The sequence below is a fragment of the Paramisgurnus dabryanus genome, chromosome 13 (assembly GCF_030506205.2).
Source record: "Paramisgurnus dabryanus chromosome 13, PD_genome_1.1, whole genome shotgun sequence".
Classification (NCBI taxonomy): domain Eukaryota; kingdom Metazoa; phylum Chordata; class Actinopteri; order Cypriniformes; family Cobitidae; genus Paramisgurnus; species Paramisgurnus dabryanus.
Genome location: NC_133349.1, coordinates 19,382,771 through 19,409,838, shown reverse-complemented (window position 1 = coordinate 19,409,838; position 27,068 = coordinate 19,382,771). Strand labels below are relative to the sequence as shown.

The window sequence follows — 27,068 nt, the reverse complement described above, 5'->3', positions numbered from 1 at the left end:
ATAATTAACATGCGAACACAGGTCCAAGCGTTGACATTATAGTTCTTTAACAGCTTAAAGAATTAAGAGACTTAATTAAAACTTTATTGACACATTTACATTTGGAAAAAGTTAAATATAGAATAGAAATCCCTTATTAAAAATCCAGCTAAGACCAGCATAAGCTGGTGGTCTTCCAGCTTGGTTTTAGTTAGTATTGCTGGTGTAGCAAGCTGCTCTAGCTGTGTTTTGGTCACTTTGCCAGGCTGGGAGGAACAGCTTAAACCAGCTACTGCCACCTTAAACCGGCTAAAACCAGCTACCATATCATGCTGGTCTTAGTTGGATTTTTCATAGAATAGAATAGAGAAGAAACTATTAAAAAACAGAGTAATTGCTTTAAGGCCAGTTCACACTGGTCAGACTGACTCCCCTGTTGGCAGTTGTTGGATCAAAGTCAATGACACTTTAGAATGTGGGTGTCTGTTGGTATTTGTTGGTGTCTGTTGGAGTTGGTAGTTGTCTGACCAGTGTGAATGGGCCTTTAAAGTGCAGTACATAAATGACAAAGCAAAGTGTAACAACAGATAGCCTATGGGCCTACATGAAACAGCTGCAAACAACTTTTAAAACTAAAGAAAGAGTGACCTCTTGTGACGAAACATGGTGTTAAATTCATAGTACAGAAGAGGCACGTCACAATCGTAAAGTTTAGATAGTGGGGGGAAATTCAAAAGTAGTTAGCTATTATAAACACAATCATGATTATGGCCATTAGGTTCATTAAACATAAACTACCATTATGGTAGTTATCATAAACATAATACAAATATAATATATTTTGAATAAAATTCACATATGATAATGATATGTTTTAATATTACTTTAATAGTACTCTATAATAATAATAATAATAATAATAATAATAATAATATGTTTTAATATTACTTTAATAGTACTCTATAATAATAATAATAATAATAATAATATGGTTTAATATTTAAATAGAATGTCTAACATTTCTAAAAGAGTATGCTCACCCAGCTTTCCAAAAGAATGACAATGTTGGATGATTGCAATATAATATAATATAATATAATATAATATAATATAATAGTGTGAGTTATTATGTGACCCTGCTATCAAAGAATCATGTAAATCTAAACCTGCTTTAAATCCTGCTCCTTGATACTCATAATTAGATTATGAGAGTTTAGCCTGGATTTCACAGACAGGGTCACATATATTTATATTATTGTATAATAATGTGTTATTACATAATAAATATGTTACAAATATTACATTACTATTTAAGACTCCACGTCATATGATAATGAGTTTCATTCCTGCTTAAACACAGATGCTTTAGATCTTTATAGGGAGATTATACAGATGAATCTGGTTGGTTTTGTTCAGCAGCAGACTCTCTATCAGGGATACAAAAAAGAAAGATATTATCCTGTAAATAAATATAATTAAATAACAAAAATTTCAGTTTTTTTGTGCATATCGCATTAATGCTACATGTGCTAAATACCTTTTTTTCCTGAGGATGATGAAGGTCAGAATAAGCCATATGCAGCAAAACAGAACAGTAACCCCATAAGCAACATCTGTAGAGGATATTTTTAATCAAAACGTGAAGATTTAAATAAAACACATAAACAGTGCTAAATGTACACTGCAGTACCACAATATACACCAACAGTTTACATTTAACACTGTATATAACTGTACAGTAAGCAATGTATATAACTGCCTATTATAATGCCTAAGCGCATTATAGGAATTCAGAAGTATTGTAAATAGGTGTAACACACACAGCAAAATGACCAGTGTTAAATGTATACTGCTGGTGTATAGGGTATCACCAGGTCTAATGGTACTCATATAAACACCAGCAGTGTACATTTAACACTAGTGATTTTGCTGTGTGCAAGTTTTACAAACATTATACTTACAGTGATTTCTCTTTAAATCGGTGGTGATGAATTCAGGATATCCAGGTTCATCTGTAAATACAAATAATTATTTCAGTTACATATCTTTTAGACTACTAGTCTGTCTGGTCAAAAATCATTAAAATAAAACTTATATATATATATATATATATATATAAGTGATAAAATTGTGGTGGATGTGTGGGAGTTTATATTTCTAAACACTTGAAATTCGCTGCTCATGTAGTGCTGCACATTATCATTCACATGACCCGTATTGGTTTATATGGATTATGGTATAAAATTGGTATAATAATATTTAGCACTTTTTGCTGCTATGATGATAGAAATGTTTTATGTTTTTGTGATCTTTTTCTCTCTCTTTATTTATATCCATTCTGCTCCCATTTGCTGTAGTGGAGCAATGATGAAACTTTGTACTTTTCATTATTTCAGTGAAGGTGTCAGTTTTTAAAATCCAGGCAAAGGAAGACCCTTCAGTGATGCAGAATAAACGCAACACGCATGACCATATGGTGCTATTCGGTGGCCCTAAAAGGATGGGCAGAATGACTTTTGCATTTATTCCCTTTTATAAACTCAGAAGTGGATTCAGACGGCAATTAGCCTAAATTATCACATGACCTTGGTCAAAAAACAGGTCATTCGGACGGGAATTTTTACAGTAAAGGATGAAAAAGTATATTGGAACAAAGTTTCATAATCGCTCCACTAAAGAGAGTGGGTGCTTATATAAATAAAGAGAATAAAACCACGAAAGAAATGCCTTTTAGCAGCAACGAGTGCTAAATGTAAATGACCACGTAATTGACCACATGAGCAGCGCATATCTCCATCCGAATGCATGAGTTGTGTCGCAAAGGGGCATGCACATTTTACAGACATCCTCATAAGAAACAATTGCCATCTGAATTTGGCTTTGGATTGTGAATTGGTTTTGTTTGCTTTCTGAGATTGCTTTACTGCCTGTGAGACTAAACTTGGTCATTACATTTATTTATTTTGGATCCTGACTTAGAGGTGGACTTTGTCGTTATGGAATGGTCGGCAACTTCTTTGGGCCCCCGGGCTACCAAGGGTTCCCCAAAACAGAGGGGCTAACTTACCCAATGAGCCAGGTGAGTGACCGATTACAGCCTCTGGGAATACATATATAACGTAATAATTTTTTATCAGAATATACGTGTCAAACTTTTAATGTTTTTATTACATCTGCATAAATTCACCTCTTATTATGGATTAGTGAATCCAGTGGTGTAGTGCAGGGTATACCCACTGCTTTATTAGATGGCATATGGTAAATTAAAGAGTAATCCACATACACGAGCAGTTCAGCAGCTGATCCAAAAGTTAGAGCAAAGTCTATTCAGTAAGTATGTGTGGAGTTCCCTAGTTTAGTTCTTCCCTATTTAATGCCATTGTGTCTGCTGTCTTTTGCTGGATCGTTGTATGTGTTTTGATGCCGTTGTGTGTCCAATGTCTTTTGCCATGTCATGTTGATTATTCTGTTCGTATTGCCTTTATTTGCGCACTCTAGGGTATTTTCTGTTATTTAATAAAGTCTTTGGTTTAGAGCTGTCTGCAAATGGGTTTGGTCCTCCACCATAACTGATAATGTGATGTTGTGTCATACAAAATTTTGAGAAGGAAACAAAGTCTAAGGAAGTTGCTCTTTTAAACCTGACCAACAGGAACTGGAACATTTGTTAACCTTCAGTTGATCTAGAGAGAACTTGCATTATTTTACTTGCATTACATGAGTTTTTAACCATCTAAACCAATGACAGGATTACTAATATGGATACTACTACAGTTTTTCTTTTGGCTTTAATATCTCCTGTGTTAATAATCTGGGCTGCAACCATAAGAAAAAGTGGAATCTGGTGGGTAACATTGGGTTTGTATGATATGCTTCATTTTGCTTTGTTTATTTTCATTTTAGATGGCTTTAGTTTATTGATTTTTGTTGTGAAGGAAACATCTACTCAGTTATTTTCACAAGTGTTGGTGACATACTTAACCTTAAAGTACAAACCTTAAATCCCCCAAATGAGACAGTACTGACCTGCAGATGATGTGCTAAGTGTGCTGGCTGTGCCTGCAGCATTAAAACAGAACAGTTATATTTATGTATTGTTCCTGTTTAATAAGCATTTGTTAACAGAAAGAAAATATTTTAAAATAATATCTTTTTAGAATATGCCTGATTTTGCTTGATCAAACTTTTAATGTTGTTATTACATCTGCATGAATGTGCCCCCAATTATAGATTATAGGCTAAATTTATACTGCAAATGCACGAGCAGCTGGACAGTTCATCCAAAAGATGTGATTATAGTTGCAAGGAAAAACTTTGAAAATAAGATATGGCCTACCAGCAGATGGCAGAGGTGTGCTAGAAGCGGTGCTCTTTGTGCCTGTAGTGTTAAAACCATAGACGTTAAAACAGTATTGCCACAGTTATCTTTATGTATTGTTATTGTTTAAAAGCCTTTGTTAATAGGAAGCAAATAGTGAAACTACTCACAGGAACATTCCAGTCGCTTGGTGTATGCCTAGGAAAAAAAATGTGTAAATACTTTGCTTGGAATTAAGACCTGTAAATATGTAGAATTATCATTATTGAACTCACAGGACAGCTGACGTGATATTTGACTAAACCTGGGCAATAATTCACGCTGATTCCGAAAGTAGTTACGTTTTTGAAGGGCAGAATAAAGTTTATCGATTTTCCATCCAGAATTGCTGTGTGTTCCTATGGGAGAATTGCAAAATTAAACTTTCAAACATTTCCTTCCTTTTTTGACTGTCAACAAACTGAACAATTAACAAGCATCAGAGTCAAATTTCTAACACGGAAAAACGCAAATCACATGGCAATTCGTAGGTTATTTATTGTCGTATTAATTCGTAAGACCACACGTTTTTCATGTAACACAGAATCAAAACAACAATCAAAATACAAATATGCTGGGGGAAGTATAGACAACATTAAAGGAATACTGCGAGCTCGTAGAGTGTTTTAGCTTTTGGTTTCTTTAAGAGCAAAAGCCTATAGCTAGACTTTAATGTTTCGCTTCATTTTAAAATAAAACATGGCTTCTTCCCTGAAACTTTTACATTTATAATGTAATTTAAGAAATTAAAATTTAAAATTAACGGAATTAATAAAGTGTTTATCAGTCTATAGGGTATTGAATCTTTATAAATATTTTTGTTAAAAGATAGCGATTGTGCAGAAGCACAAGCCCGACTCTCTCCAATCCAACTTCAATCCAGCATGCATTAACATTTTGAAAGAATACTCTACTGAAAAAGAGCTCTAATTGATCTATATTACAATGAGAAAACACATATATTTTACCAACAAGGAAGTGATTGGGTGATAGGTTGGGGCTGGTAATAAGTTAATTTTGATTGTTAAAACAATACAAATTCCACCAGAAACCGCGCCAAAAAAACAGCATATTCCATTGACTGTATGTGAATAGGCCTATTATACTTTGCCAAAAATTCTTCATAAAAAATAAGGCCATCTCGTAGCCTACATTTTTGTGCGATTTCGTCCTTGTGACGTTGGGGTTAAGGGTGGGGTTTCAATATTGACATTTTTATAATCAAAGATTGATGTACAAATTCATTTGATTTAGTCAACTATAAAATGCGTACGAATTCCCGTGAGATCAGCTGAAAATAACATACTGCAGATATCCCACACTGCATTCCCACCCAACTCATTCAGGGGGTTAGCTTACCGACCCAACGCCCCTCAAACAACAACACACAAAAAAACAATATAATATATTTAAACATTATTATATTATGTTATGGTAGCCTATGTTATGACTACAGTAGTATAGTCCTTAGCTAGTCAGTTGCTATTTAACCGAACACACCTAATGACATCTAAAAACTCATTAGCCTATTCATCTTGATCCTTGTTTAGCAGGTGTAATGTTTTGTTTAATTTACAATAATATTTTCTTGCTTCGTTTTGTCGCTCACTGTCAGTTTCTTAAGGCTGAGAACTTTTGATTTGATTGATTTCCGGTATATTTTACACCATTTGCGGCATCAGGGAGCCGCTATCAATATGTGTGAGATTCCCGGCACGTGATGTCTGCATACAAAAACGCAAGAGTGTGGTCATATAAAAGGCCACCTTGTAAAATATCTACGAATTGGCACAAGATAGCATTGGCATGTATAATAGGGTAAATAGCTACAGTCAATAGCTACACTTATAACTACCATGCACTGTAAGAAAAACATCATATTTTTGTCCTAAAATGCATAGCAATAATAGAAATGTTTTAATATTATTCTATGTTTATCTATGAACAATTCGAATACATTAAAATGCAAAATACGATTGTTTAGGTTAAATTGCCACAATAATATTATAAAACACATAATATTAAAATAGAGTTAACTGTAGTAATAGGCTTTTTCTGATAATTACACCAACAGTCCATTCTGCATCACATCTCTCGTCTTGCACATTTACAGCCACAGCGTCTGGAAGGTCAAAGTCGTACTGGTTTCCTCTCCGCATTTCCACACACGCATCATCTACCGAGAGACAATTCAGAACCTTATTCACAAATTTCCGACCACACAATACAACCAGCCCCGTATTAACACAGTGAAGGGCCACAGGGTGAACAAATTTCAAATGACCCCTCCCAAAAAAATATATATACATATATATATATTGAACTCTAGTCATTCAGGGCTCCAGGCTAACTTTTTTTTATTAGGAGCACTGTAGCCCCTGACTGAAAATTTTAGGAGTGCCAGCAGAAAATTTAGGGCACACCTTAAATCAGCCTGCAATGCAATTATTCACATTTTTCCCAAAATAACTGCATTACCGAAAAATACTAAATAGACTTAAGTCTATGCATTGGCTGCACATTTCATTATGCACAATTGATGAAACTTTTAGAATAGAAAGTTATGAACCAAAGAATCATACAACCCCCTTTACTAATTCTAGGGGTAAGATACATACATATACAATTATATCCAGATATAGCATACTGTAATGAGATGAGTGGCAGGGCAATCTACATACTTGTATCCTTTACGTTTCTCATCTTTTATCCGGTTTTCCTTAACTGGGCACTGATGTCTGAAACATTTTATTCTCATCTATAATGTTGTTGGTGTTAATGTAGGCTAAAAGTTCTCACGCTCTCTTTGTCTCTCATCTCTGCAATGTTTAATTTTAAATCCCTGGCAGCGCGTCTCCTTGATAATCCGGCACTGAATACACAACACAACAGATCTTGCCAACGAGGGTTACATTTATTACGAATTTACACTTTCGTAATCTCCAAAAAAGACAAGCGGTTATCTCATTTAAAGTGTATAATCAAATCTATGAAAATGTCCGGTTTGAATGAAGCAAATGCGCTTTCATTAATAATACCATTATAATGCGATATAAAATGCTTAAACTAACAAGGCTCAGTGATAATCAGGTAAAAAAATCTTACCTTTCAACCAATTTCCTTCGGAACGAGAAAAATATGAACAAAAAATTACGAGAACTCTCAGAAAACTCATTGCTTAGCGATAGCTCAAGTAAAATGTAGCTTATACTTGCAGCAGCTCATTGACAGTCTAGTTGTACCCTCGCTGCTCCGCCTATTCCAGAGGCGCCACTAAGGGGGTGGGGGGATAGAACGATTTTAAGGGCCAACGCACTTTTGGGGGCACCAGAGATATATTTTTTTAGTAACAGTACTAAGAATGTAATAGAAATTATAAATGTATCTACCAAATTTGTACCAAAAAGTTATGGCTTGTTTCTGCATTTCCGGCAAAATTACCCCCCCCCCCATTCACTGCATGGTTTCGTCTAGTCCGGAGAGAGAGAGAGAGAGAGAGAGAGAGAGAGAGAGAGAGAGAGAGAGAGAGAGAGAGAGAGAGAGAACTATATATTACAATCTGATAGAATTCTTCAAATGTCGAAAGATATATGACAATATAATATTTATAAAGAAATGACAGAAAATGTAACAGAGTGTAACCGACAGAAAAAAGTATGCAGTCATTCTGCAATATAGTTTATGCTCTGCGCACACTTCTGCTGATGTATGAATCGTTATTGTTGCTTGTTCTCGTGTGTTTGTTGGCATGCGGCTGATTTCACACGCAAACTGCGCAGTTCCTATTAGGGCGCACTCAGTGGTGTAGTCTAGATTTTTGTAGTGAGTATACTGTGATTTTTCCCTCTCACCCTTATGCTCACTCGTCCTAGCGTGACACCTCATAAGCACCACCACACTCACAGATGCATACAGTAAAGATATTCATGTAACTAAGAGCATTCTGAAAGTGTACTCATAAACACATAAACTGAATGTGTTCTCAACATGTCAGTTTATTATAAGAAAAAAAAGACTTTAGAGCCAATGGGTTTACAGCTGGGGAAACTGGACTGATTTTAGACTGGTTTAGTGTTAATCAACATCTAACTCAGGAACAAAAGTTACTTAACTGTTAAAATTAAATAAACTGTTTAACAATCTTCAATCCGTGGCAAACACATGCATTGAAGGAGAAAAAAATATTCACTCTTTCAATAGATATTATCTGACAACTATATGTTTTTAATTAATACACATTTAAGATGACCATGAATTAACTATAATTTGCATAGTCATTGATATTAAAGCTTATTTTTTTGCATATAATATAAGCATTGTCTAAAAATGAAAATAGGCTTATACTTTATTATTATTACAAGACCATCCTTTAGCCTAAAATTTGCAAGTCTAAACTGAACATCAACGCAGACATGAATTTCCTCACAGAAGTTTAAGATCATATACATCTTGTCAAGATGATCTTGAACGCAAATATATAAATGAACACAGAGAAGGAAAGTTTAACACTGTGAAGCACAAGCAAACATGCAGAGGAACTGAAGGCAGCTAAAAACCATCAGGATATTATCACGGGCTTATTTTATTGCATTTGGAGCCTTACCTCCAGACAAAGTAATAAACTGGACTGATGATTTAAATGTTGTACTCACATGTGCGTTGTAAGCTCTATGGATTTTATGTTGCAGCACTGCTTCACTCGTTCACTTCTCAGTGTCGCGTGAGCAGCTACACTGCAGGTTCGACTTCATTTGGCGCTAAGCAGACCTCTTGGTGATGTCAAAGTACCGCGAGAGCGATTCAAAGCAGATTTCTCCATGTGATAACTGGAGTCGCTCTCGCGGTGCTTTGCTGTCACTTCCCTGTGGCGTCACACCAGTCTGCTCCCCAGTCACTTTCGCGTCACTATAGTAATTTGATTTCATAGAAATTCATACGCCGATCGGATCGCGCAGTTCGGCAGGAAGTATATAGCCTAATATGTATTTCAACCCGCTAAAGTGGCAAGTGTAGCATGCTAATGATCAGTGCTTCACATCTATATTATGACTAAAAGTTTAAAAATATGTCACAAAACCATGCTGTTACGCATCCTCGCGCTATTTTTAGTGGGTATACGGAAATCCTTGACCATTTCTAGTGGGTATACGGCGTATACCTGCGTATCACGTAGACTACACCTACTTTTTGGCCAGCATTGTTGTTCAAGCAAAATGCTGAAAAAATACTTCTTTCTAGATCTTCCTTGTGTTTATTTTTGTGGATGGTTGTTATCCATGGTTTTGCTGATGTTTGTCAGTGCATGAGTTAATTGACAGCTGGTATTGTAGTTTGTTGTTTGTGTTTTGTGTTGTGCAGATGTGTGACCTGATGTGATTTTTTTTTCAAATTGCAGTAATGTACTCCAACAGTATAAAGTGTTTGGCATCTTGGCAGTATTTTTAAGGTCCCATTTTAGGTTTTTGCTGTGGTGTGTGTTTTCTGTGGAATCTGCTTCAAAATAAAATAAAAACACATCAATGAAATGACTCTCTTGTCACTATTTATTTAAATACTCTAAGAAAAAAGGTACCAAAGCTCTGTTTCTTAAACTTAAAGACAGTGCATGCACAAGGGAAGCCAATTGGATATACAGCAGGTACAAGATGCTAGACAAAGCAAAGAGTCCAGTGACAAAGCAGTATTTATTCCCCGTTGTGAATTCATCAAACTGAAACTCAGCTGAAAACTGCATCCTAAAGATGAATAACGGTCAAGTAATAAACCACAGTGTTTAATGCTGCCTTTCACACTAATACAGTTACACACACACACACACACACACACACACACACACACACACACACACACACACACACACACACACACACACACACACACACACACACACACACACACACACACACACACACAGAGAGAGAGAGAGAGAGAGAGAGAGAGAGAGAGAGAGAGAGAGAGAGAGAGAGGGAAAATCAATGTGCTAGTCGCAACTTTTTGTCCTGTGGCGAAGAGACTCAGATGTTCCACTGTAACAGCAAGATTGGGTGGGAGGCCAGGAATTAAATGGACAGTTTGCAATGTGTGTAATTTTTCCTGAGAGAGTCTTGACACAGAAAACCATTGATGTTGTTAGGCCGGTCGCGTGCGCGCTGCTCACACACACGAGCACGGACATTGACAGGCAAAGAGAAAGCTTTACTCGAGCTGTAATTTCGTGTTTTTCTGATGAATACACAATTTAAAACAATAAATCCGATTAGAATTGGTTTCTAAGCTAGTGTAAGAGTTAAAAGTATAAGAGTTAAAGTGAAAAAGTTCAAAGTATAGCACATTATATTAAAAGATTAATGCTGATGTTATGTTTGAATATCTGAATGTTAATTCTGATGTTATATTTGAATATCTCAATGTTAATTTAGCAGTATATACTTGTGTTAAAGTGGATGTTGTTGTGAGGACTTTTATTATGAGGAGGGGAAGCCGGAAGGAGAAAAAGAAAGAAAAATAAACAGGCGGTAAAGAAGAACTCGTCCGTGTCCGAGGGTTTTATTTATATATTCATAAAGTTATATTTAATTTTAAGCCCCGAGAACTCCCACAAGCAACTATTACACTGGTGGCAGCGGTGGTTGTCGTCGGATATTCGAGTTTTTTTCTTCTTTTTTTTTCCGCCTAATGTTATACCTCGGTCGAACGCAGTCTGTTCATTACTGTGATTTCAGCGAGACGCTGTGAACGCCGATGTGCCGTGCATAAACTTCAGTGATGTCGGACGAGGAAGCACAAGCACCGCGGGAGAACAGTGCGCGGACGCGCCGTGCACAAACCCCAAAGGACATTCCTTTACCTCCGCCATTTCGCAACGATGGCTCTGAGTCTTTTCAGCTGTGGGCCCGTCGTTACGAGGTCATTCAAGAGGCTCGCTATAAAGATAGCGGTGTTGATTTGGATGCAGTGTTAGCAGCAGAGTTGCCTACTAGATTGCCACCTGAACTTTTCATTGTTTGGGACAATTTTTCACCTGAAATTCAGCACTCTTTTGCTGCAGCGAAAAAGCATTTACAAGATGCTTTTGGTCAGAAGGATGTAATTGCGTCTTTTCAAACGTTTCCAAATTCACGTCACAAATTGCCTAATGAACCAATGGAAGTGTACGCAGCAGACATATGTAGACTGGTCAAAGAAGCCTTTCCAGATTTTGAGCAGAATGCTTCTGAATACATGAAACTGTCGAGATTTCTGGCTGGTTTAGATCAAGAACTCCAGATTAAATGCCACGAATGGGGCGTAAAAACGTTCAAAGAGGCCTTCCAAGTCGCTACTCAAGCTGAACGGGCGCGCCAGGCCGCCAGATTGGTGCAGCCGATTCCATCTGCGGTAAGAGGCAATTCGGCAGCACAGACAGTGAATGTTATTTCTGACACTGACACTCTTTTTCTGAAGCAAGCGGTTGTTGATCTAACTAACACAGTTAAAGACTTAAGTAAGGATGTTTCAGCATTGAAACTACAGCTGCATGATGAACGCAATCAATCTCGTCAAACCCCATCACCTCATCGCCACAGTCCAACAAGGTATGCATGGAGTTCACAGTATGGACATTCATCAACCAGACGTTCAGATGCTCGTTCTCCTTCACCTGACAGCTACAGAGGATCTCCCAGCCGTCGCAGAGACTTTGGCAGACGACGTGACGACACATACCAGCATAATGTCAGAGTGGATTTTTCGCCTCACCGTAGGGAGAGGTTCAAGGATTATTATTCTCCAAAATACTCCACTGCAGCCTGCCCTGACTACTACGAGGATGACAGACGGGGACAACGGAATGATACCACGTCTTACAACCGCTCGTCCTTTCAACGACGGAGTCCAAGCCCTCAGCCCAAACGTGTCACCTTTGAGGAGTACAAAGGCCATCATTACAGACCTCAGCATCCAAGCCTGGATCGTCAGAGTGGTCCACATGATACCTACCCAGGCCATCACAGTCATCATCAGGGAAACTTCCACTAGCTGATGAGGTGGGGCACACATCAGCTGTTTCACTACCAGCCCCACGCGACATCGTACGAATGACAACTACAGAAACCAGCCATCCAGAGACTGAACACTGTCCTGCTACAACCATGAAGGACATTTATACAGCACACATCAATGGCATTGTTGAAGGTACTGACATGCATATCATGATAGACACTGGTTCTAGTATTTCATTCATTAATGAAACTACCCGTATGGCAATTCCTACATTGTGCAAAAGACCATTAAAGGGTAATTTTATTTTATCAAAGTCTGTAACTGGTCAAAATCTAGATACTTTGGGAACTGTGACTGTTAACATGAGATTAGGTGCACTGACGTTACAGCATGACATGCAGGTCATCAGAAATGTGAGTCAGGGTATTATACTTGGTTGGGATTTTCTCCAGAAGCATGAGGTTATTTTGAATGTTGGTAAGGGGTTATGTTGCCTTTATGATCAGACTTTACAATTGTTAAGCACATTTCAGCTTGCCCCTGCACATTGCACAGCTCAAATTACTGTGACTACTACCATCCCTCCCCAGTGTGAGATGCACTGTACAGCTCAGCTTGTCCCGTTTTCTGTTAATGCAGGTCTGGCAGACGGTTACAGTGGGTTGCTTGAGCCATATCCATTTAAGTTGGATGGTATTGCAGTTGCACGCACTCTTACAGTAGCTGAAAATGGTCAAACTGTAGTGAGAGTCATGAATCCAACAAATAGCCCTTTTGTACTGCAACCAGGTATGCAGATTGGGGAATTCACTCCAATAAACCAAGAGGATGTCATTCAGCACTCAGATTCTGTATGTAATGTATCCACCCCTTCTACACAGGCACCTCTTCCATTTGAGATTCAAAGTGGGACTCTTTCTGACCCTCAGGCGAACGAACTACGCTCACTGTTGCATGAGTATTGTGATCTGTTTAGTAAGAACCCTACGGATTTTGGTTGTACGAATATTGTCAAACACAAAATCAATACCGACAATGCAACTCCCATCAAAAAACGTGCCTATCGTACTTCTCCTCAGATGCAAGAGGTGATTCAGTCACAGGTGGATGACCTGTTGGCAAAAGGTATTGTGGAAGGCAGCCATAGCCCTTGGGCTGCACCTGTCGTTATGGTGCGGAAAAAAGATGGCACCTGGCGCTTTTGCGTAGATTATAGGGGCCTTAATTCTGTCACCATTAAGGATGCCCATCCTTTACCAAGAACAGATGACACCTTGGATGCACTTAGGGGTTCCTCTATATTCAGTACCATGGATCTTTCATCCGGATATTGGCAAGTGCAGCTTAATGAGGCAGACAAACCAAAAACAGCTTTCACTACTGGCCGTTCTTTATACCAGTTTACAGTGATGCCAATGGGCCTTGTCAATGCTCCGCCCACCTTTCAACATTTGATGCAGCTAGTGTTGCAGGGTCTGTCCTGGAAAACATGTCTTGTGTATTTAGACGATATTATTGTCTACAGCAAGAATTTTTCAGAGCACATTCAACACTTGAGGGAGGTTTTCCAACGTTTGAAAGCAGCCAACTTGAAACTGAAACCAGCTAAATGCTCTTTTGCTCAACAGCAAGTGACATTTCTGGGCCATATTGTGTCTTCTGCTGGTCTTCAGCCTGATGTCAAAAACATTCAGAAGGTTAAGGAATGGCCTACTCCTGGGAATCCTACAGAAGTTCGAGCTTTCTTAGGCCTGTGTTCATATTACAGGCGTTTCATTCACTGCTTTGCTCAAATGTCGCAGCCACTGCATGCTCTGACTCAGAAAGCGAAGTTGTTTGTTTGGACTGAGTTAGAACAGGAAGCTTTCAATTCATTGCGACATGCACTTACCAATGCTCCAATTCTTTCCTACCCAGACTTTTCAAAGGAGTTTTTGCTTTTCACTGACGCTTCAAACACAGCTATCGGATGTGTTCTGTCCCAGATGAATGTGGACGACAAAGAAAGTGTCATCGCTTATGGAAGTCACATCTTGACATCTGCTGAGAGACGATGGTCAACATATGACAGGGAGCTGTGGGCTATTGTTTGGGCCATTCGTCACTTCCGTCAGTATCTCATGGGTCATTCTTTTCGAATCATTACTGACCACAAGCCCTTGCTCGGTCTGAGAAGAATGGTTTTGGATGGTGATCCAACGGGACGCAGAGCAAGGTGGGCTCTGGAGATCGACCTCTATGACTGGACCATTGAGCACAGACATGGTCACAAACACGCCAATGCTGATGCCATGTCTCGTCGACCTGATAGGGAAAGCAAAATTTCCAGTGACTTGGAGATCAAACCTGTCCATTTTGTCTCTTCATCAACGCAGACTGAAGTAGCTGAATCACATCCTAGTTCTGCAGTGCCTATTTCTTCTGGTGCGCGTCCTGGATTTGAGCCTTCAAACTCTGCGTTTTCTGCCTTTGCCAGCGTTACACGCCTGGGCATGGATAATGACGATATGCTACAGGCTCAGAAAGCCGACCCTGTTTTGAGCATTGTCGCTGAATGGATGTTAACACAGAAAAGACCCCCATATGCAACCCTCAAAAGTGCTGCTAATGGATTAAGACACTTCTGGAAAGAGTTCGCAAGGCTTACCTTTGTAGAACATGTCATTTGTCGAAAGATCAGGCCTCCTCCAGGTGAACAGATTCTGCAGGTTGTAGTTCCAACTGCACTCCAGCGTAGTGTGTTTGAGACTTTGCATGGTCATTCACTTTCAGGACACTTCAGTGCACAAAAGACATTGCAACGTGCTCTTGTGAGATGCTACTGGCCCCACATGTCTAGGGACATTACACAATGGTGTGCCCAATGTCAAGCTTGTGAATCAAGGAGACCTCAAACGCCTCACCAGCAGGCCCCAATGCAAAACATAGTCACAAGCATGCCTTTTGAAAAAATTGCTGCTGATCTAACGGAGTTGCCCATTACACAGAAAGGAAATCGGTATGCTCTTGTAGTAATGGATTACTTCACCAAATACCTAAATCTCTATGCAGTTACTGATCAACGTGCAACGACTGTCGCCAAGTGTTTGTTTGAAGACTATGTGAGCCAACATGGTGTGCCCCAGAGTTTGCACACTGACCAAGGCCGACAGTTTGACTCTGACATGGTGAAAGAACTGTGTTCCCTGCTTGGGATTCGTAAAACACGGACATCTCCATATCATGCCATGTCAGACGGTATGGTAGAACGTGCCAATAGGTCCATAAAAGATCAGCTTGCAAAATACCTGTATACCAAAGGTGGGGAATGGGATGACCACTTAAAACAGGTAGAATTTGCCTACAATACTAGTGTGCATTCCTCAACCAAACATACACCTTTCTTCTTAGCACATGGCAGAGAAGCTCGCCTACCTGCTGACTTTCTTCTTGGTGTACCTTCAGCAACTTCCAGTGCTACAACCGGAACCCCGATTGAATACGCACATTCTATGCTGGGACGACTACGCTCTGCTTTTACCACTGTTGCAGATAACATCCAGACAGCTGGAGCTCAGCAAAAGCATTACTACGACCGTCATCTCCGACATGTGGCTTATCAACCACAGGATCTCGTATGGGTTGATCTTCCAGCTATGTCCAGACACAAACTTTCTCCGAAATGGACTGGTCCATACAAAGTCTTGAGCAGGTTAGACTCACCGACCGGTGACATTGGAGTGACATATAAAGTGAAAGATCTGCTTGATTCAAAGTCAAAGCCTAAAGTTATTCACTATAATCGGTTGAAACCTTATCGCTCTGTGTGGTCACCTGATCCACGTCCAGTTATGACATCTCCTCATATGGGACGCCCTCCACTTACCGCACTTTCAGGCTCCAGACCTTATGTTTTTCATGACTCTGCAAGGCCAACTCAACAGATTCAAAGGCAGGATGGTACATTACCTCCTGTTCAGGCTCAGGTTGAAATTTCTGAGCGTTCTAGAACTGAATCCCCTGTAGAACTTCCTACAGAACAGCCAGCTAATGGTATGAGAACAAGGTCAGGACGTTCTGTGCGTCTTCCATTACGGTATAGGGATGTGTAATGTTTTAATATCCATCTTCACATATTCTTGTTCATTTACAATTAAAATTCTTGAGTATGGGATTGGTTATGTAAAGCTGAAAGAGTGGAGTCAGCCAAATGTGTTAAAAAAAAAAAAAATGAAACATTCAAAGTTTTATTTGTATTATGTTAAAGATTCATGTTCGCATTCTGAACTGTTTTCTCGCATTGTTTTTCCTGTACCACTAAGTGTTTGTTTTTGAAATGCAAACGTACAGAAAGCATATTTTGGTACAAATGTATATATATATATATATATATATATTTTTTTTTTTTTTTTTCCTGTTTTGTATATGAGGAAACGAGGACGTTTCTTTTCATAAGGGGGAAGTAGTGTAAGAGTTAAAAGTATAAGAGTTAAAGTGAAAAAGTTCAAAGTATAGCACATTATATTAAAAGATTAATGCTGATGTTATGTTTGAATATCTGAATGTTAATTCTGATGTTATATTTGAATATCTCAATGTTAATTTAGCAGTATATACTTGTGTTAAAGTGGATGTTGTTGTGAGGACTTTTATTATGAGGAGGGGAAGCCGGAAGGAGAAAAAGAAAGAAAAATAAACAGGCGGTAAAGAAGAACTCGTCCGTGTCCGAGGGTTTTATTTATATATTCATAAAGTTATATTTAATTTTAAGCCCCGAGAACTCCCACAAGCAACTATTACACTACAACCTGCAACTCGTGAAGAAGTGAGGAGATGAAATTTGTCAAGCCGGCATGTCGACTTTGTTCAAAAATAGAGGTAACGAAAGGGGCAATACAAATAAAAAGTTATCTGAAACATAAGCATAACATCCAGTGTTTAGATTTGAGGTGTTCTACACTTAGCTATTATAAACGTGACTGCGCGTAATGGCGCATGCTGTGATCACTCGTCTATATTAAAGAAATAAATGCTTTAAAGTCGGGATTTACAGCTCAGCCAATGACTGGTACTATTTTATAATATTTATTTTTTCATTATTTAGATTTTTTATATTTCAATTTATGTCTTAATATTCTTAAAAATTAAAAAGTGTGTTTTTAGAAAGCGATTCCTTGCATTATTATGCTATTTTATTGTCATTATATGATCAGTGTCTTAAATGTCAATAACATCGATTATTGTCATGATTTCTGTCACAATTATCCGACTTACGAAAATAAGCTGTCGTGACAGGCCTACAACTTACTTTAACAAGATAGTCTACTAGGCCTATATAGCCTTATAGCCATCTAATGGAAAAAAACAACATTTTGACATTATTAATGATAATGTTAATCTTATACTCGTCTGTTTGAGCTTCAAAAGAGTAAAACAGGGACAGCGAACGCAGAACTGTCACCTGCCCGATCCTAACCGCCCGATCAGTTTAATGCTGCGTCATCACACAAAACAGATTTACATTACATGCTGTTTGAAAATGTTGCGTTTTTACCCCCACTCGTTCCTTGAAACTCGCACCTTAAATGCTTCAAACAGCACACAAACGCTAAGTTCATGTTATCTTGCGCTTAAAGCACATATTTATGCAAAACTGAAATACCGTCATTATCCTCGTAAACACAGTTGAATGTAAGCAGAGTAGCCGATCCGTGCACTTCCTCTCAAAGTGAAAATATGCTGTAGGTATGTTTTAAATTTTAATCAAACAATGGCCAAATAAAAAATAATTCGTCTTGACTGATTAACTTTTATATCTGCAAAAAGGTTTTATCTATACTTAATTTAAACTATACAGTAACATGCAGTATTATTTTAAATGTAATTACGTTTACAGGCCAAGCTGAAAAACATAAAAAGCACTGTTTATTTGTATGCTTGTTATATTATAATGATTTGGACAATTGGTCATAATTTGGTATATTTTTTATTAGTGTTCTATTACTTACCATTTGCTTTATGTACAGTACTGTGCAAAAGTCTTAGGCCAGCATGCTACCAAAACATATGTTGTTTTTGCAATTGTATAGTGATCATATTTCTCAGTCTCTTTATTAGAATACAATCAGGAAATACAGGAAATCTGTATGCCGTATTAAGAACAGTATGTATAAGCTGAAGTGTCAAGTATTTAGGGTAAACTTCCCTTCCACTTAAGCAATAGCAGGAAACTGCAGGATCTCTAAAGCTTAATTAAATTAAATCCTAATTTCTAATTCTAATCGAATGACTTCAGGACTCGATTATATATATATATATATATATATATATATATATATATATATATATATATATATATAGTTTTGGTAACACTTTACAATAAGGTTCATTAGTTAACATTAATAATAAACATTAATAATAAACTGCAATTAATTATACAGCATTTATTAATCTTTGTTTAATATTAATTTCAACAATTACTAATACTATATTAAAATCTTGTTAACGTTAGTTAATGCACTGTGAACTAACATGAACAAACAATTAAAAACTTTATTTCTATTAACTATAACAAAGATTAATAAATACTGTAACAAATGTATTGCTCATGGTTTGTTCATGTTAGTTAATACATTAACTAATGTTAACTAATGAACCTTATTGTAAAGTGTTACCATAATTGTTTTTATATAGTCCTTGTTTATATATAGTCAAACCAAAATGTATTCACAGACCTTTAACGTTTCTCTCACATATCAGTTTATTTGCTGAACAAATTCTGAACAAAACATGGTTAGGTCAGTCTGAATAATTTTACTGGAAGACCACTGTATGAAGAATTTGTTGGGTCTGATGTCACAGTTTCCTTTATTTTGCTTTATTACACATGCATGTCCTTGTGTTGTCCCCCACTTTTAAGGAGCCGGACACCTGCTACGCCCCTAAATGTAAATGGAATGCCTATTTAAAGTAATTAACACTGATTCAACAAACACCGATATTCTAATTTAGAATGAATGAGTTTGTTGGAATTTCTTGGTGCTGGTTGGTATTTTTTGCCATTTGTTAGATATGCCAGACCAGCATATTTGAGTTCACGTGTCTGTGTTGTCACTGTGTGCTTCCGTTTAAGCATTTGGCAGATGCTGCTACTGGGTTAGAACCCTTGACCTTCGCTCTGCTTGAACAACCTGTTTACTCGCCGCGTGTTTATCTAAAATAGTCGTTAATATTGCTAAACGCTATAGGATATATGCCTGGCAACCTTTGGTGTATAACACATAGGAAATCTATAACACAACTAAACGAGTCGACCGTGATTTCCCTTTAGCATTTAACGTGAAGCTAGCTACACACATCATAATTTTAAAAACGACTGTAAAACGATTGCACAGCAACGGATGATGTCATGGACATTGTGATGTTTTATCACCATTCAAAAGAAAATGCATAGAATTATTTAAAATTGAAAAAAACTTACCGATGAATTGAAAATAACTGTCTGCAAAAAGATTAAACCCCCTTTTAGTTGTCATTGCAACTTCCTTGTGTTTGGAGAAATGCTGCTTGCCAATGCGGGGAAACGATCACGTGGTTTCCCTTAAGCGTGTTGATAATATTAAATTAATATTAAAATATTTAAATTATGCAAACTAAGCCTTTGTTGTTTTGCGAACACCTTTTAAATGTAGTTCTAGTGTGATGACTGGCAAGTAATGTAATTATATAAGTCAAATGAGGAGTCATGCAGTAGGCTATAAATAGACCATGGGCATTATGCCAGGAATTGAGTGTCTTGAAGCCTGCTGTATGAGGGAGGGAGAAGCTGTGTTTATTGACACAGTCTTTGAGAGCGGGATTGAAGGCAAAACAAATTGAAGGCATTTAAGAATGGAACATTACAATAAATTGCAGATGCCAGGTCACTTTAAAATGAATAATGGTGCTTGTATATCTGGCTCGAGTTAGAGGTGATTCATCAGCCAGCTCTGATGTCAGTTACAGTCTCATGTTTCTTACACTGGAGTACAAAAATTAGCCAGTCTCCTGAAGATGCGTATAAAAAGCACGTGTAAAACTCGTGCAATACATACGCCAATTTCCACTTTTGCGTGCATATGATACGCTGATACGCCAGTCCTTCCCATTCACTTAAACGGTGCATATTTTTTTGTCGTTTTATTTATTGGTTTCTCAATTTTTTGTTTGCTATTTTTTAACATTTTCGCTTGGGTTTAGGGTTAGAACAACTTTTTGTTATATAAAAATGACATCCTAACCCAAACCCCAACTCTAACCCCAACTCCAAGCGACGGCTTAAAGGCGGAGTCCACGATGTTTGAAAAACGGTTTGGAAAAGGAGACGGGCCGACTACCAAAACACACTTATAGCCAATCAAATCAAATCAAATGCCGGGTTGCGTATGTGTGGGGCGGGTCTATCAACAGAAGGTCCAGATTCTATTGGGGTAGGGGCGTGTTTGTTTAGGCGATTTCAAATATCAACACTGGCTTTCAAACATCATGGACTCCGCCTTTAAAGGAACAGTATGTAGGATTGTGGCCAAAACTGGTATTGCAATAACAAAACTTGTGGCTAAAACTGGTACTGCAATCACCCAACTAGTGGCCAATACACAAATGACAACATAAACATCAGTTGAGGGCTGCAACTCCACTTTTTAAATGACAATATCCTGTCCAGACCACTGTTGTCAGTGATATAAGTATTTGAAATGAAAATGATTTATTAATGTCTAGTGACATATCAGGGCCATTTTATGATTAATTGATATACATTTCTTACATACTGTTCCTTTAAATATGGACAAAAACATGGAGAAACCTGTAGGTATATTAAATAACCTCATTAAGCAAATCTAAAATCTAACCCTAAACCCAAGCGAAAATGGTTTAAAAACAGAAAAAAATTGAGAAACCAATAAATAAAACGACAAAAAAGATGCACCGTTTAAGTGAATGGGAAGGACTGGCGTATGCACGCCAAAGTGTAATTTGGCGTATGTATTACACGAGTTTTACACTTCGTGCTATTTATACGCATCTTCAGGAGACTGTATTGGAATTATCACAATTTTATTTAAAATGTAATACAATAATCCTGTGTTGATTGTTTGGTTATATTTGAATATTCAAAATGATCTAAACACTCAAAATAATAGTTTGATATGTCCACCTGACCATGGGTTCTGAATAATTTAATACAATTGTAGATGTATAAAAAAATGCATTCAACAGTTAGATGATTTAAGGCTTTTTATTGCAGAAATGTATCCAGTAAGATAACACCTAGTCAAAACAGAATATACAAATAAAATAAAAAGGTCAAATAAAAGAAGGCAGAAATCATTATAAAGTATAGTCATGTTTGCGATTTGCAGAAAATGCCTATAAAACCAGCCCTTTTCAACCAGCAGAGCAAACTGGTTTTTGGTATTAACATCATATACTACTATTACACATAGTTTGTATTTTATATAATCATAAACAGTATTATATTATTAATTTATTTTTATATAGCTATTTGTATAAATGTGTATAATATTCAAAATAGACTACTGAAACATTAATTTTTCATCATTTCACATGGCACACAGTGAGAACCATTTCATCTCATTTTGCTTACTACAACACAACACAGTCTAAGATCAGTGTTAATATTTTAGGTCTGTTTTAAAGCAGTGGTATATGCTAACTTGAATTTGACTCATAAGTAATGCATTTGGGGGCGGTTTCCTCAGCACTAGGCCTTATATTGGGACTAAGTCTTTAATTTAGGTAGTTTTTACAAACAAACCTTACGAAAAAACAATACACGTGTGCATCTTAAGACAAAACAATGGCACTGATATATGTTAAGATTTGTCAGTACAGGGTGTTTTTAAATTAAGGCAGCTCAAATATGCACTTTAGTCTAGGAGTAGGATAAGTCCTGTCTGGGAAACCCCCCTGGGTGTGTACGCACTGGCACAGCATTTCATTGCATTTGCTTCCACAGCAGCAATTTAAAATACTTTCTGGTTGTACAGTTACTTGTCTTAGACAATACTTGGTCCTTATGTATTTACACTGAAGCAGTTAAGTTTCAGCAAGTGTAAGAAATATACCGCATGTAAACTGTATCTATATTCTAAAGAAATGTTTGTTCACCAAATGCCATGCAATCCACCTATTAACTACACAGTGATATAAATACATCATTATGCAGGTATACAAATATAGATTTCTTTATACATGAATATGTATAAATATAAATAAATAAATAATATTATAAATATATTATTGCATATATATATATATATATAAATATATATAAAACATATCAAAATATTTTTATATGGACCATGTAGCTCCCACCTCATAACAAGTGCTAACCAAACTGCACTGAACTAGCAGCATTTAGTAAAATATGTAGCAAGCTTCATAAATCTTGCGTTCATTAATACGTTCTAGCTGGTGTAAAGCATCACATCTGAATTACAGGACAAACATACAAAGCCATTCAAGCTATAAAACTGGCATCAGTAGCAGGAATAAATGGCTGGAAATAAAATGACCAGGTGGAACTTCAAAACCTGTCGTAAAAAAAGGACATTTAAAAAGTCAAATCATCAATGGAAGACTTTCAAAAAAATTGCTACCTATCTTGCACTGATACATACCATTATATAAATCACATATGTAGTACAGAAAACAAATTGTTCCATACCAGGATCAAACAGGCTCATTTCCATTAGTACAAATATCATAGTACCCCACGCGTCAGGTCATGTCAGCTCACCTTACTTTGGCTTGGTTAGCTTTTCCATTTAGCTAAGTACCACTTCAGAATGGGAGGGGATTATACACTCTAAGAAAGGATGTGTTAATTTTAACACATTTTTTGTGTTAAACTATTTAACACGATGTGTTATTTTAACTAGAGATAGACTGATATATCGGCCGACCGATATAACGGGTCGATATTTGCAAGTTTTATGTGTATCGGCCGATATGTGGCTTTTTTCCGCCATTAGTTACAGAGTGCTTGAAGCCGCAAGCGATTGCAGGTCATGTGGCAAAAAACAACTAACTTTTCCATGACAACATCGAAAGCTCGACAGAACAGCTGATTATAGCTGAACAAAGTGGGTTTTTATTTCTCATCTCTATGGGGTGGTTTCCTGGACAGGGATTAGACTAGTCCTAGACTAAAATAAATGTAAGAATTGTCCAAACTAATAACATCTCTTTTTAACATATCTTAGTTAAAATACATCAGTGCCCTGTTATTTGGCTCAAAATGGAAACAAGTAATGTTTTTAGTAAGGCATGTTTGTTAAAACTAGTTATATTTCCTAATTAAACTAAGCTCTAGTCCTAGTTTAAGATAATTCCTGTCCGGGAAACCACCCCTATATTTATTTGTAGTAGTAAAGTGCTAGAAATCAATATCCTTTGTTGATAGTTCCTCATCATTGTGGAGAGTGCAGTTCATGGTTCCATAGCACCTCACCTGTTTTTACTATTTGTTAAATATCGTTTTTTTTTAGTTCAGTAAATGTTACTTTTTAAATTGAGACTTGTAACATTTGGCATCATCATTGTGTCATTTTTATGATGTTAACTGAGTGAGCAAAAGCAGTATCGGCTCCAAATATCGGCTCAAGAAAATCGGCAGCCTGTATCGGTCATCCCCTAATTTTAACACATTATGTGTCATTTCGTTTTGATTTTGTGATTTGCTCGCAGAAACCGAGAAGCCTCCTGGTGAGTAGCAGAGAGTTCGGTCAGAGTTGTGCAAATCACTCACACAGCCCAAGTAGCAGTGCTTCGCCTTCTGAGAATATAGTTCCCAGTATGTATACTGTTAAAAGATGGCTGTGTCTCATATGATTTGTTATTTGTACACGGTGTGACTATACAAATCACAATATATAAATAGGAAAATGTTTTCGTTATTTTGTCACTTATTGGGAGCAGTTTGCTAGCTGGAGCCATTCACTCTCAGTCTTTGTGCTAAAGCGGGGGCTGCGTCAGACAGAGTTACAGCACTCACGGAGATGAGAAAGGCATGTATGGACTTATCTAACGCTGGGGGATACGGTGAATAAGCTAAATTCCCAAAATGTGGGTGTGTTCCTTTAAGGACAACACATTAGATGTGTTGTCCTTAACTAGACACAAGATGTGTAATTTTAACACATAATTTTAAGAGTGTAGGCATGTCGTTATATTTGCGCCGGCTACTGGTGTGACATCTTACAAAAAGTGGGAGCAAGCATTATAGGAATTAAGTGTTTCCCATGCATTCATTTATTTGTCAGTCCGCCAAAAATCTAAATTGATCACCACAAATAAGTGTTTGCACATCGCGTTTATCACTATTCCTCTGTCTCACACAGTTTCTGTAAAAACACAAATGGCGTTAGTTGAAGCGCTTCGCTAAGTTGTAAAAATGCCATGCACAAACTGCAAGGAAAACACTGGTATGGTGTTCCTAATTCTCAGTCTGTGGAGGGTTTTTTACGTACTACATACTGTACCTAGTAGAAAAGCCCCCAAAAGTAAACTGACCCAACCCGTGGGGTACTATGCAATGTAAAAGTACCTACAAACATTGCACTTGTCTAATTTTCTGCAACTTTATTAGATTAACTCACGTTTTTTTGTTTGATATGCAAGCAAGAAAGATGATAATTGCAGACAGAAGTAAAGCCCCTGCAGTCAATGAAACAGCGATCAACCAGATAGGAACATCTAAAGAGAAAAACAAAAAAAGAAACAATACAGATATAAATCTATTGATTTAGATAAAAATATATTCCAGAGAAAAACTTAAGTTATATGAATATAGTAACAAAAAAGATAAGTTATTGATATCTTTCATCACCATAGTCCATGTGTTCGGCAGGCGTCACATTCCCCGATACAGGTTTACGTGTAGCTTGATATCCCTGTACTAAATCTACTGATGAATACAAAACAAATCAATAATTACTATCAAAGGGGTCATTAATTGAGATATCAAAATTCCCTTATACGTTTGACATATAAGAGGACATTCTACTTTTTGTTTACTTCTGTACAATCAACAATTTAGGTATTGTGCTGGGTTCTCTAATATACAATCTGCATCTAAAGCACTGTTATAGACTGGAGATTATTAACAGATTTAAAGAGTCAATCAATTAATGAAGCTTACAAGAGCATGGCAGTCTTCCCTGGACCTACAATACAAATAACAAAAAAAAAGATAGTTCATAATGAAACAAAGTGCTTCAAGTAACATCAGTTCAGTTGTGCAAACAGAACTATATAGGCTTTACCATAAATCACATTACACTTACATTGATCTGTGGGCAGTTGAAAAAATATTCAAGTAAAACAGGTGCAACCTCCACAATGATGGCTGTGCTTGCTGTAGCATTTAGAATCGGGGGCGCAAAGTTTGTTTCTCCATTGCTATCATAGAATGCTGTTACCTTGTTCTGATCAGAATGGAGACAAAAGGAATAACAATGAATGTGGAAATAGCTAAATTAATTTATAAAATTATGTATAAGCAGGTAGTTCTTTAGGCGTAATATACATTGACTAGCCACTGAGTATCACAGTCATGGATTTCGTCTGTGATGTCAGGTGACAATCTGAGGTGGATTTGTCCACTATCCAGTCTGCTCCCCAAACACTCCAACTTAGCTGGGAGTCCAGATGTCAGCAGAAAACAACACGGCAGCACAGCCAAAGCTAAGAAACAACATACACAAAAAAGTAAATACAGTGCTTAAGTGAATGACACAGGCTAAGAAGCTAAATTATACAGTATCTTAGAAAATTTACCCTTTTAAGCTACAAGCTTTCATTTGGAGTATCCGAAAGTTAATTTTATAGCCAAAGGCCATGAAAGCAGCCTATGGTACTATGTTCCATGTCGAAGTCATCCTCTAATTGGTTTAAATATACAGGATTTGCAGATGATGTTTGTGTGTCGTGATCTTAAACGGTGTACAATGTGGTAACAATATGCTTCATCAAAAAGACTGAATAACTGCTGTATATTTAAAAGTATGCAAGACATTTTAACGTGTTTGCTATTGTTGTTAAACTTTAGAGACTTTTGTGAATGATGGTTGCACACCAGTCTGTTATTGTGGCCCTTAAACATGACAAGGCACAAAGGCAAAGCAAACCATGATTGGTTGCTTTAAATGTCAGTCATATGGTCTTTGGGCGGTCCTTGACCATTTATAGTGGCCATGGTCCCCAGACCTTTAGGGACCGCTTTGCCAGATGGTTGTTGCTGTAATGGGACAGTAATTGGGAAAACCACTTTTCCACACACTGGCACTGGGTGTAATAGCTTTTCTATTATGATTCATTCATTATACATTATAATTATAGACATTTTAGCATACTTTTAAATGGGCACTTTTGTTGTAATCTGTGGGGAACTAAAGGTATTTAAAGCTTCAGGGAAATCTTTTTAAAACAGCAAGGAGGTGACAGACTTATTATATGCCTTATGCTAGTGAAAGCTCTGTCTGTGTTTAAACTAGGACAGGATGCAGTGTGTGGCTGTAAACACTGACCAAGACTCTGTAGTTGTACATCTGCATTGGTCAAAATTATTTAATGAATGAAACAGTCATAATTCATTACATCCATTCAACTATAGAAAGAACAACTGGACAACAAGTTTTAAATGTTTGTGTGTTGTAATATAATATCAGCCACTTTAGTAATCTGAGTTTGAAGTGTTTAAATTGAGAAG

The 27,068-nt window shown here is 37.1% G+C and overlaps 1 protein-coding gene across 5 annotated transcripts; it reads right to left on the bottom strand.

The window, feature by feature from the left end:
• Nucleotides 1-111: 111 nt before the first annotated feature.
• LOC141279977 (uncharacterized) lies at nucleotides 112-19,849 on the bottom strand. Of its 5 annotated transcripts, none has more exons than XM_073811614.1 (9): nucleotides 19,776-19,849; nucleotides 6,374-6,512; nucleotides 4,573-4,695; nucleotides 4,468-4,495; nucleotides 4,316-4,357; nucleotides 4,006-4,038; nucleotides 1,941-1,991; nucleotides 1,517-1,592; nucleotides 112-1,406 (listed from the first exon to the last, which is right to left on the bottom strand). In XM_073811614.1, exons 2-9 carry the CDS (start codon nucleotides 6,413-6,415, stop codon nucleotides 1,364-1,366), a joined length of 438 nt encoding a protein of 145 aa, XP_073667715.1. In that variant the 5' UTR covers nucleotides 6,416-6,512; nucleotides 19,776-19,849; the 3' UTR covers nucleotides 112-1,363. The 5 variants fall into 5 exon arrangements, with proteins under 5 accessions (XP_073667715.1, XP_073667713.1, XP_073667714.1 ...); XM_073811612.1 differs by having other exon boundaries at nucleotides 6,403-6,512; nucleotides 19,776-19,843; XM_073811613.1 differs by lacking the exon at nucleotides 19,776-19,849 and adding an exon at nucleotides 17,958-18,112 and having other exon boundaries at nucleotides 6,403-6,512.
• Nucleotides 19,850-27,068: the final 7,219 nt, after the last annotated feature.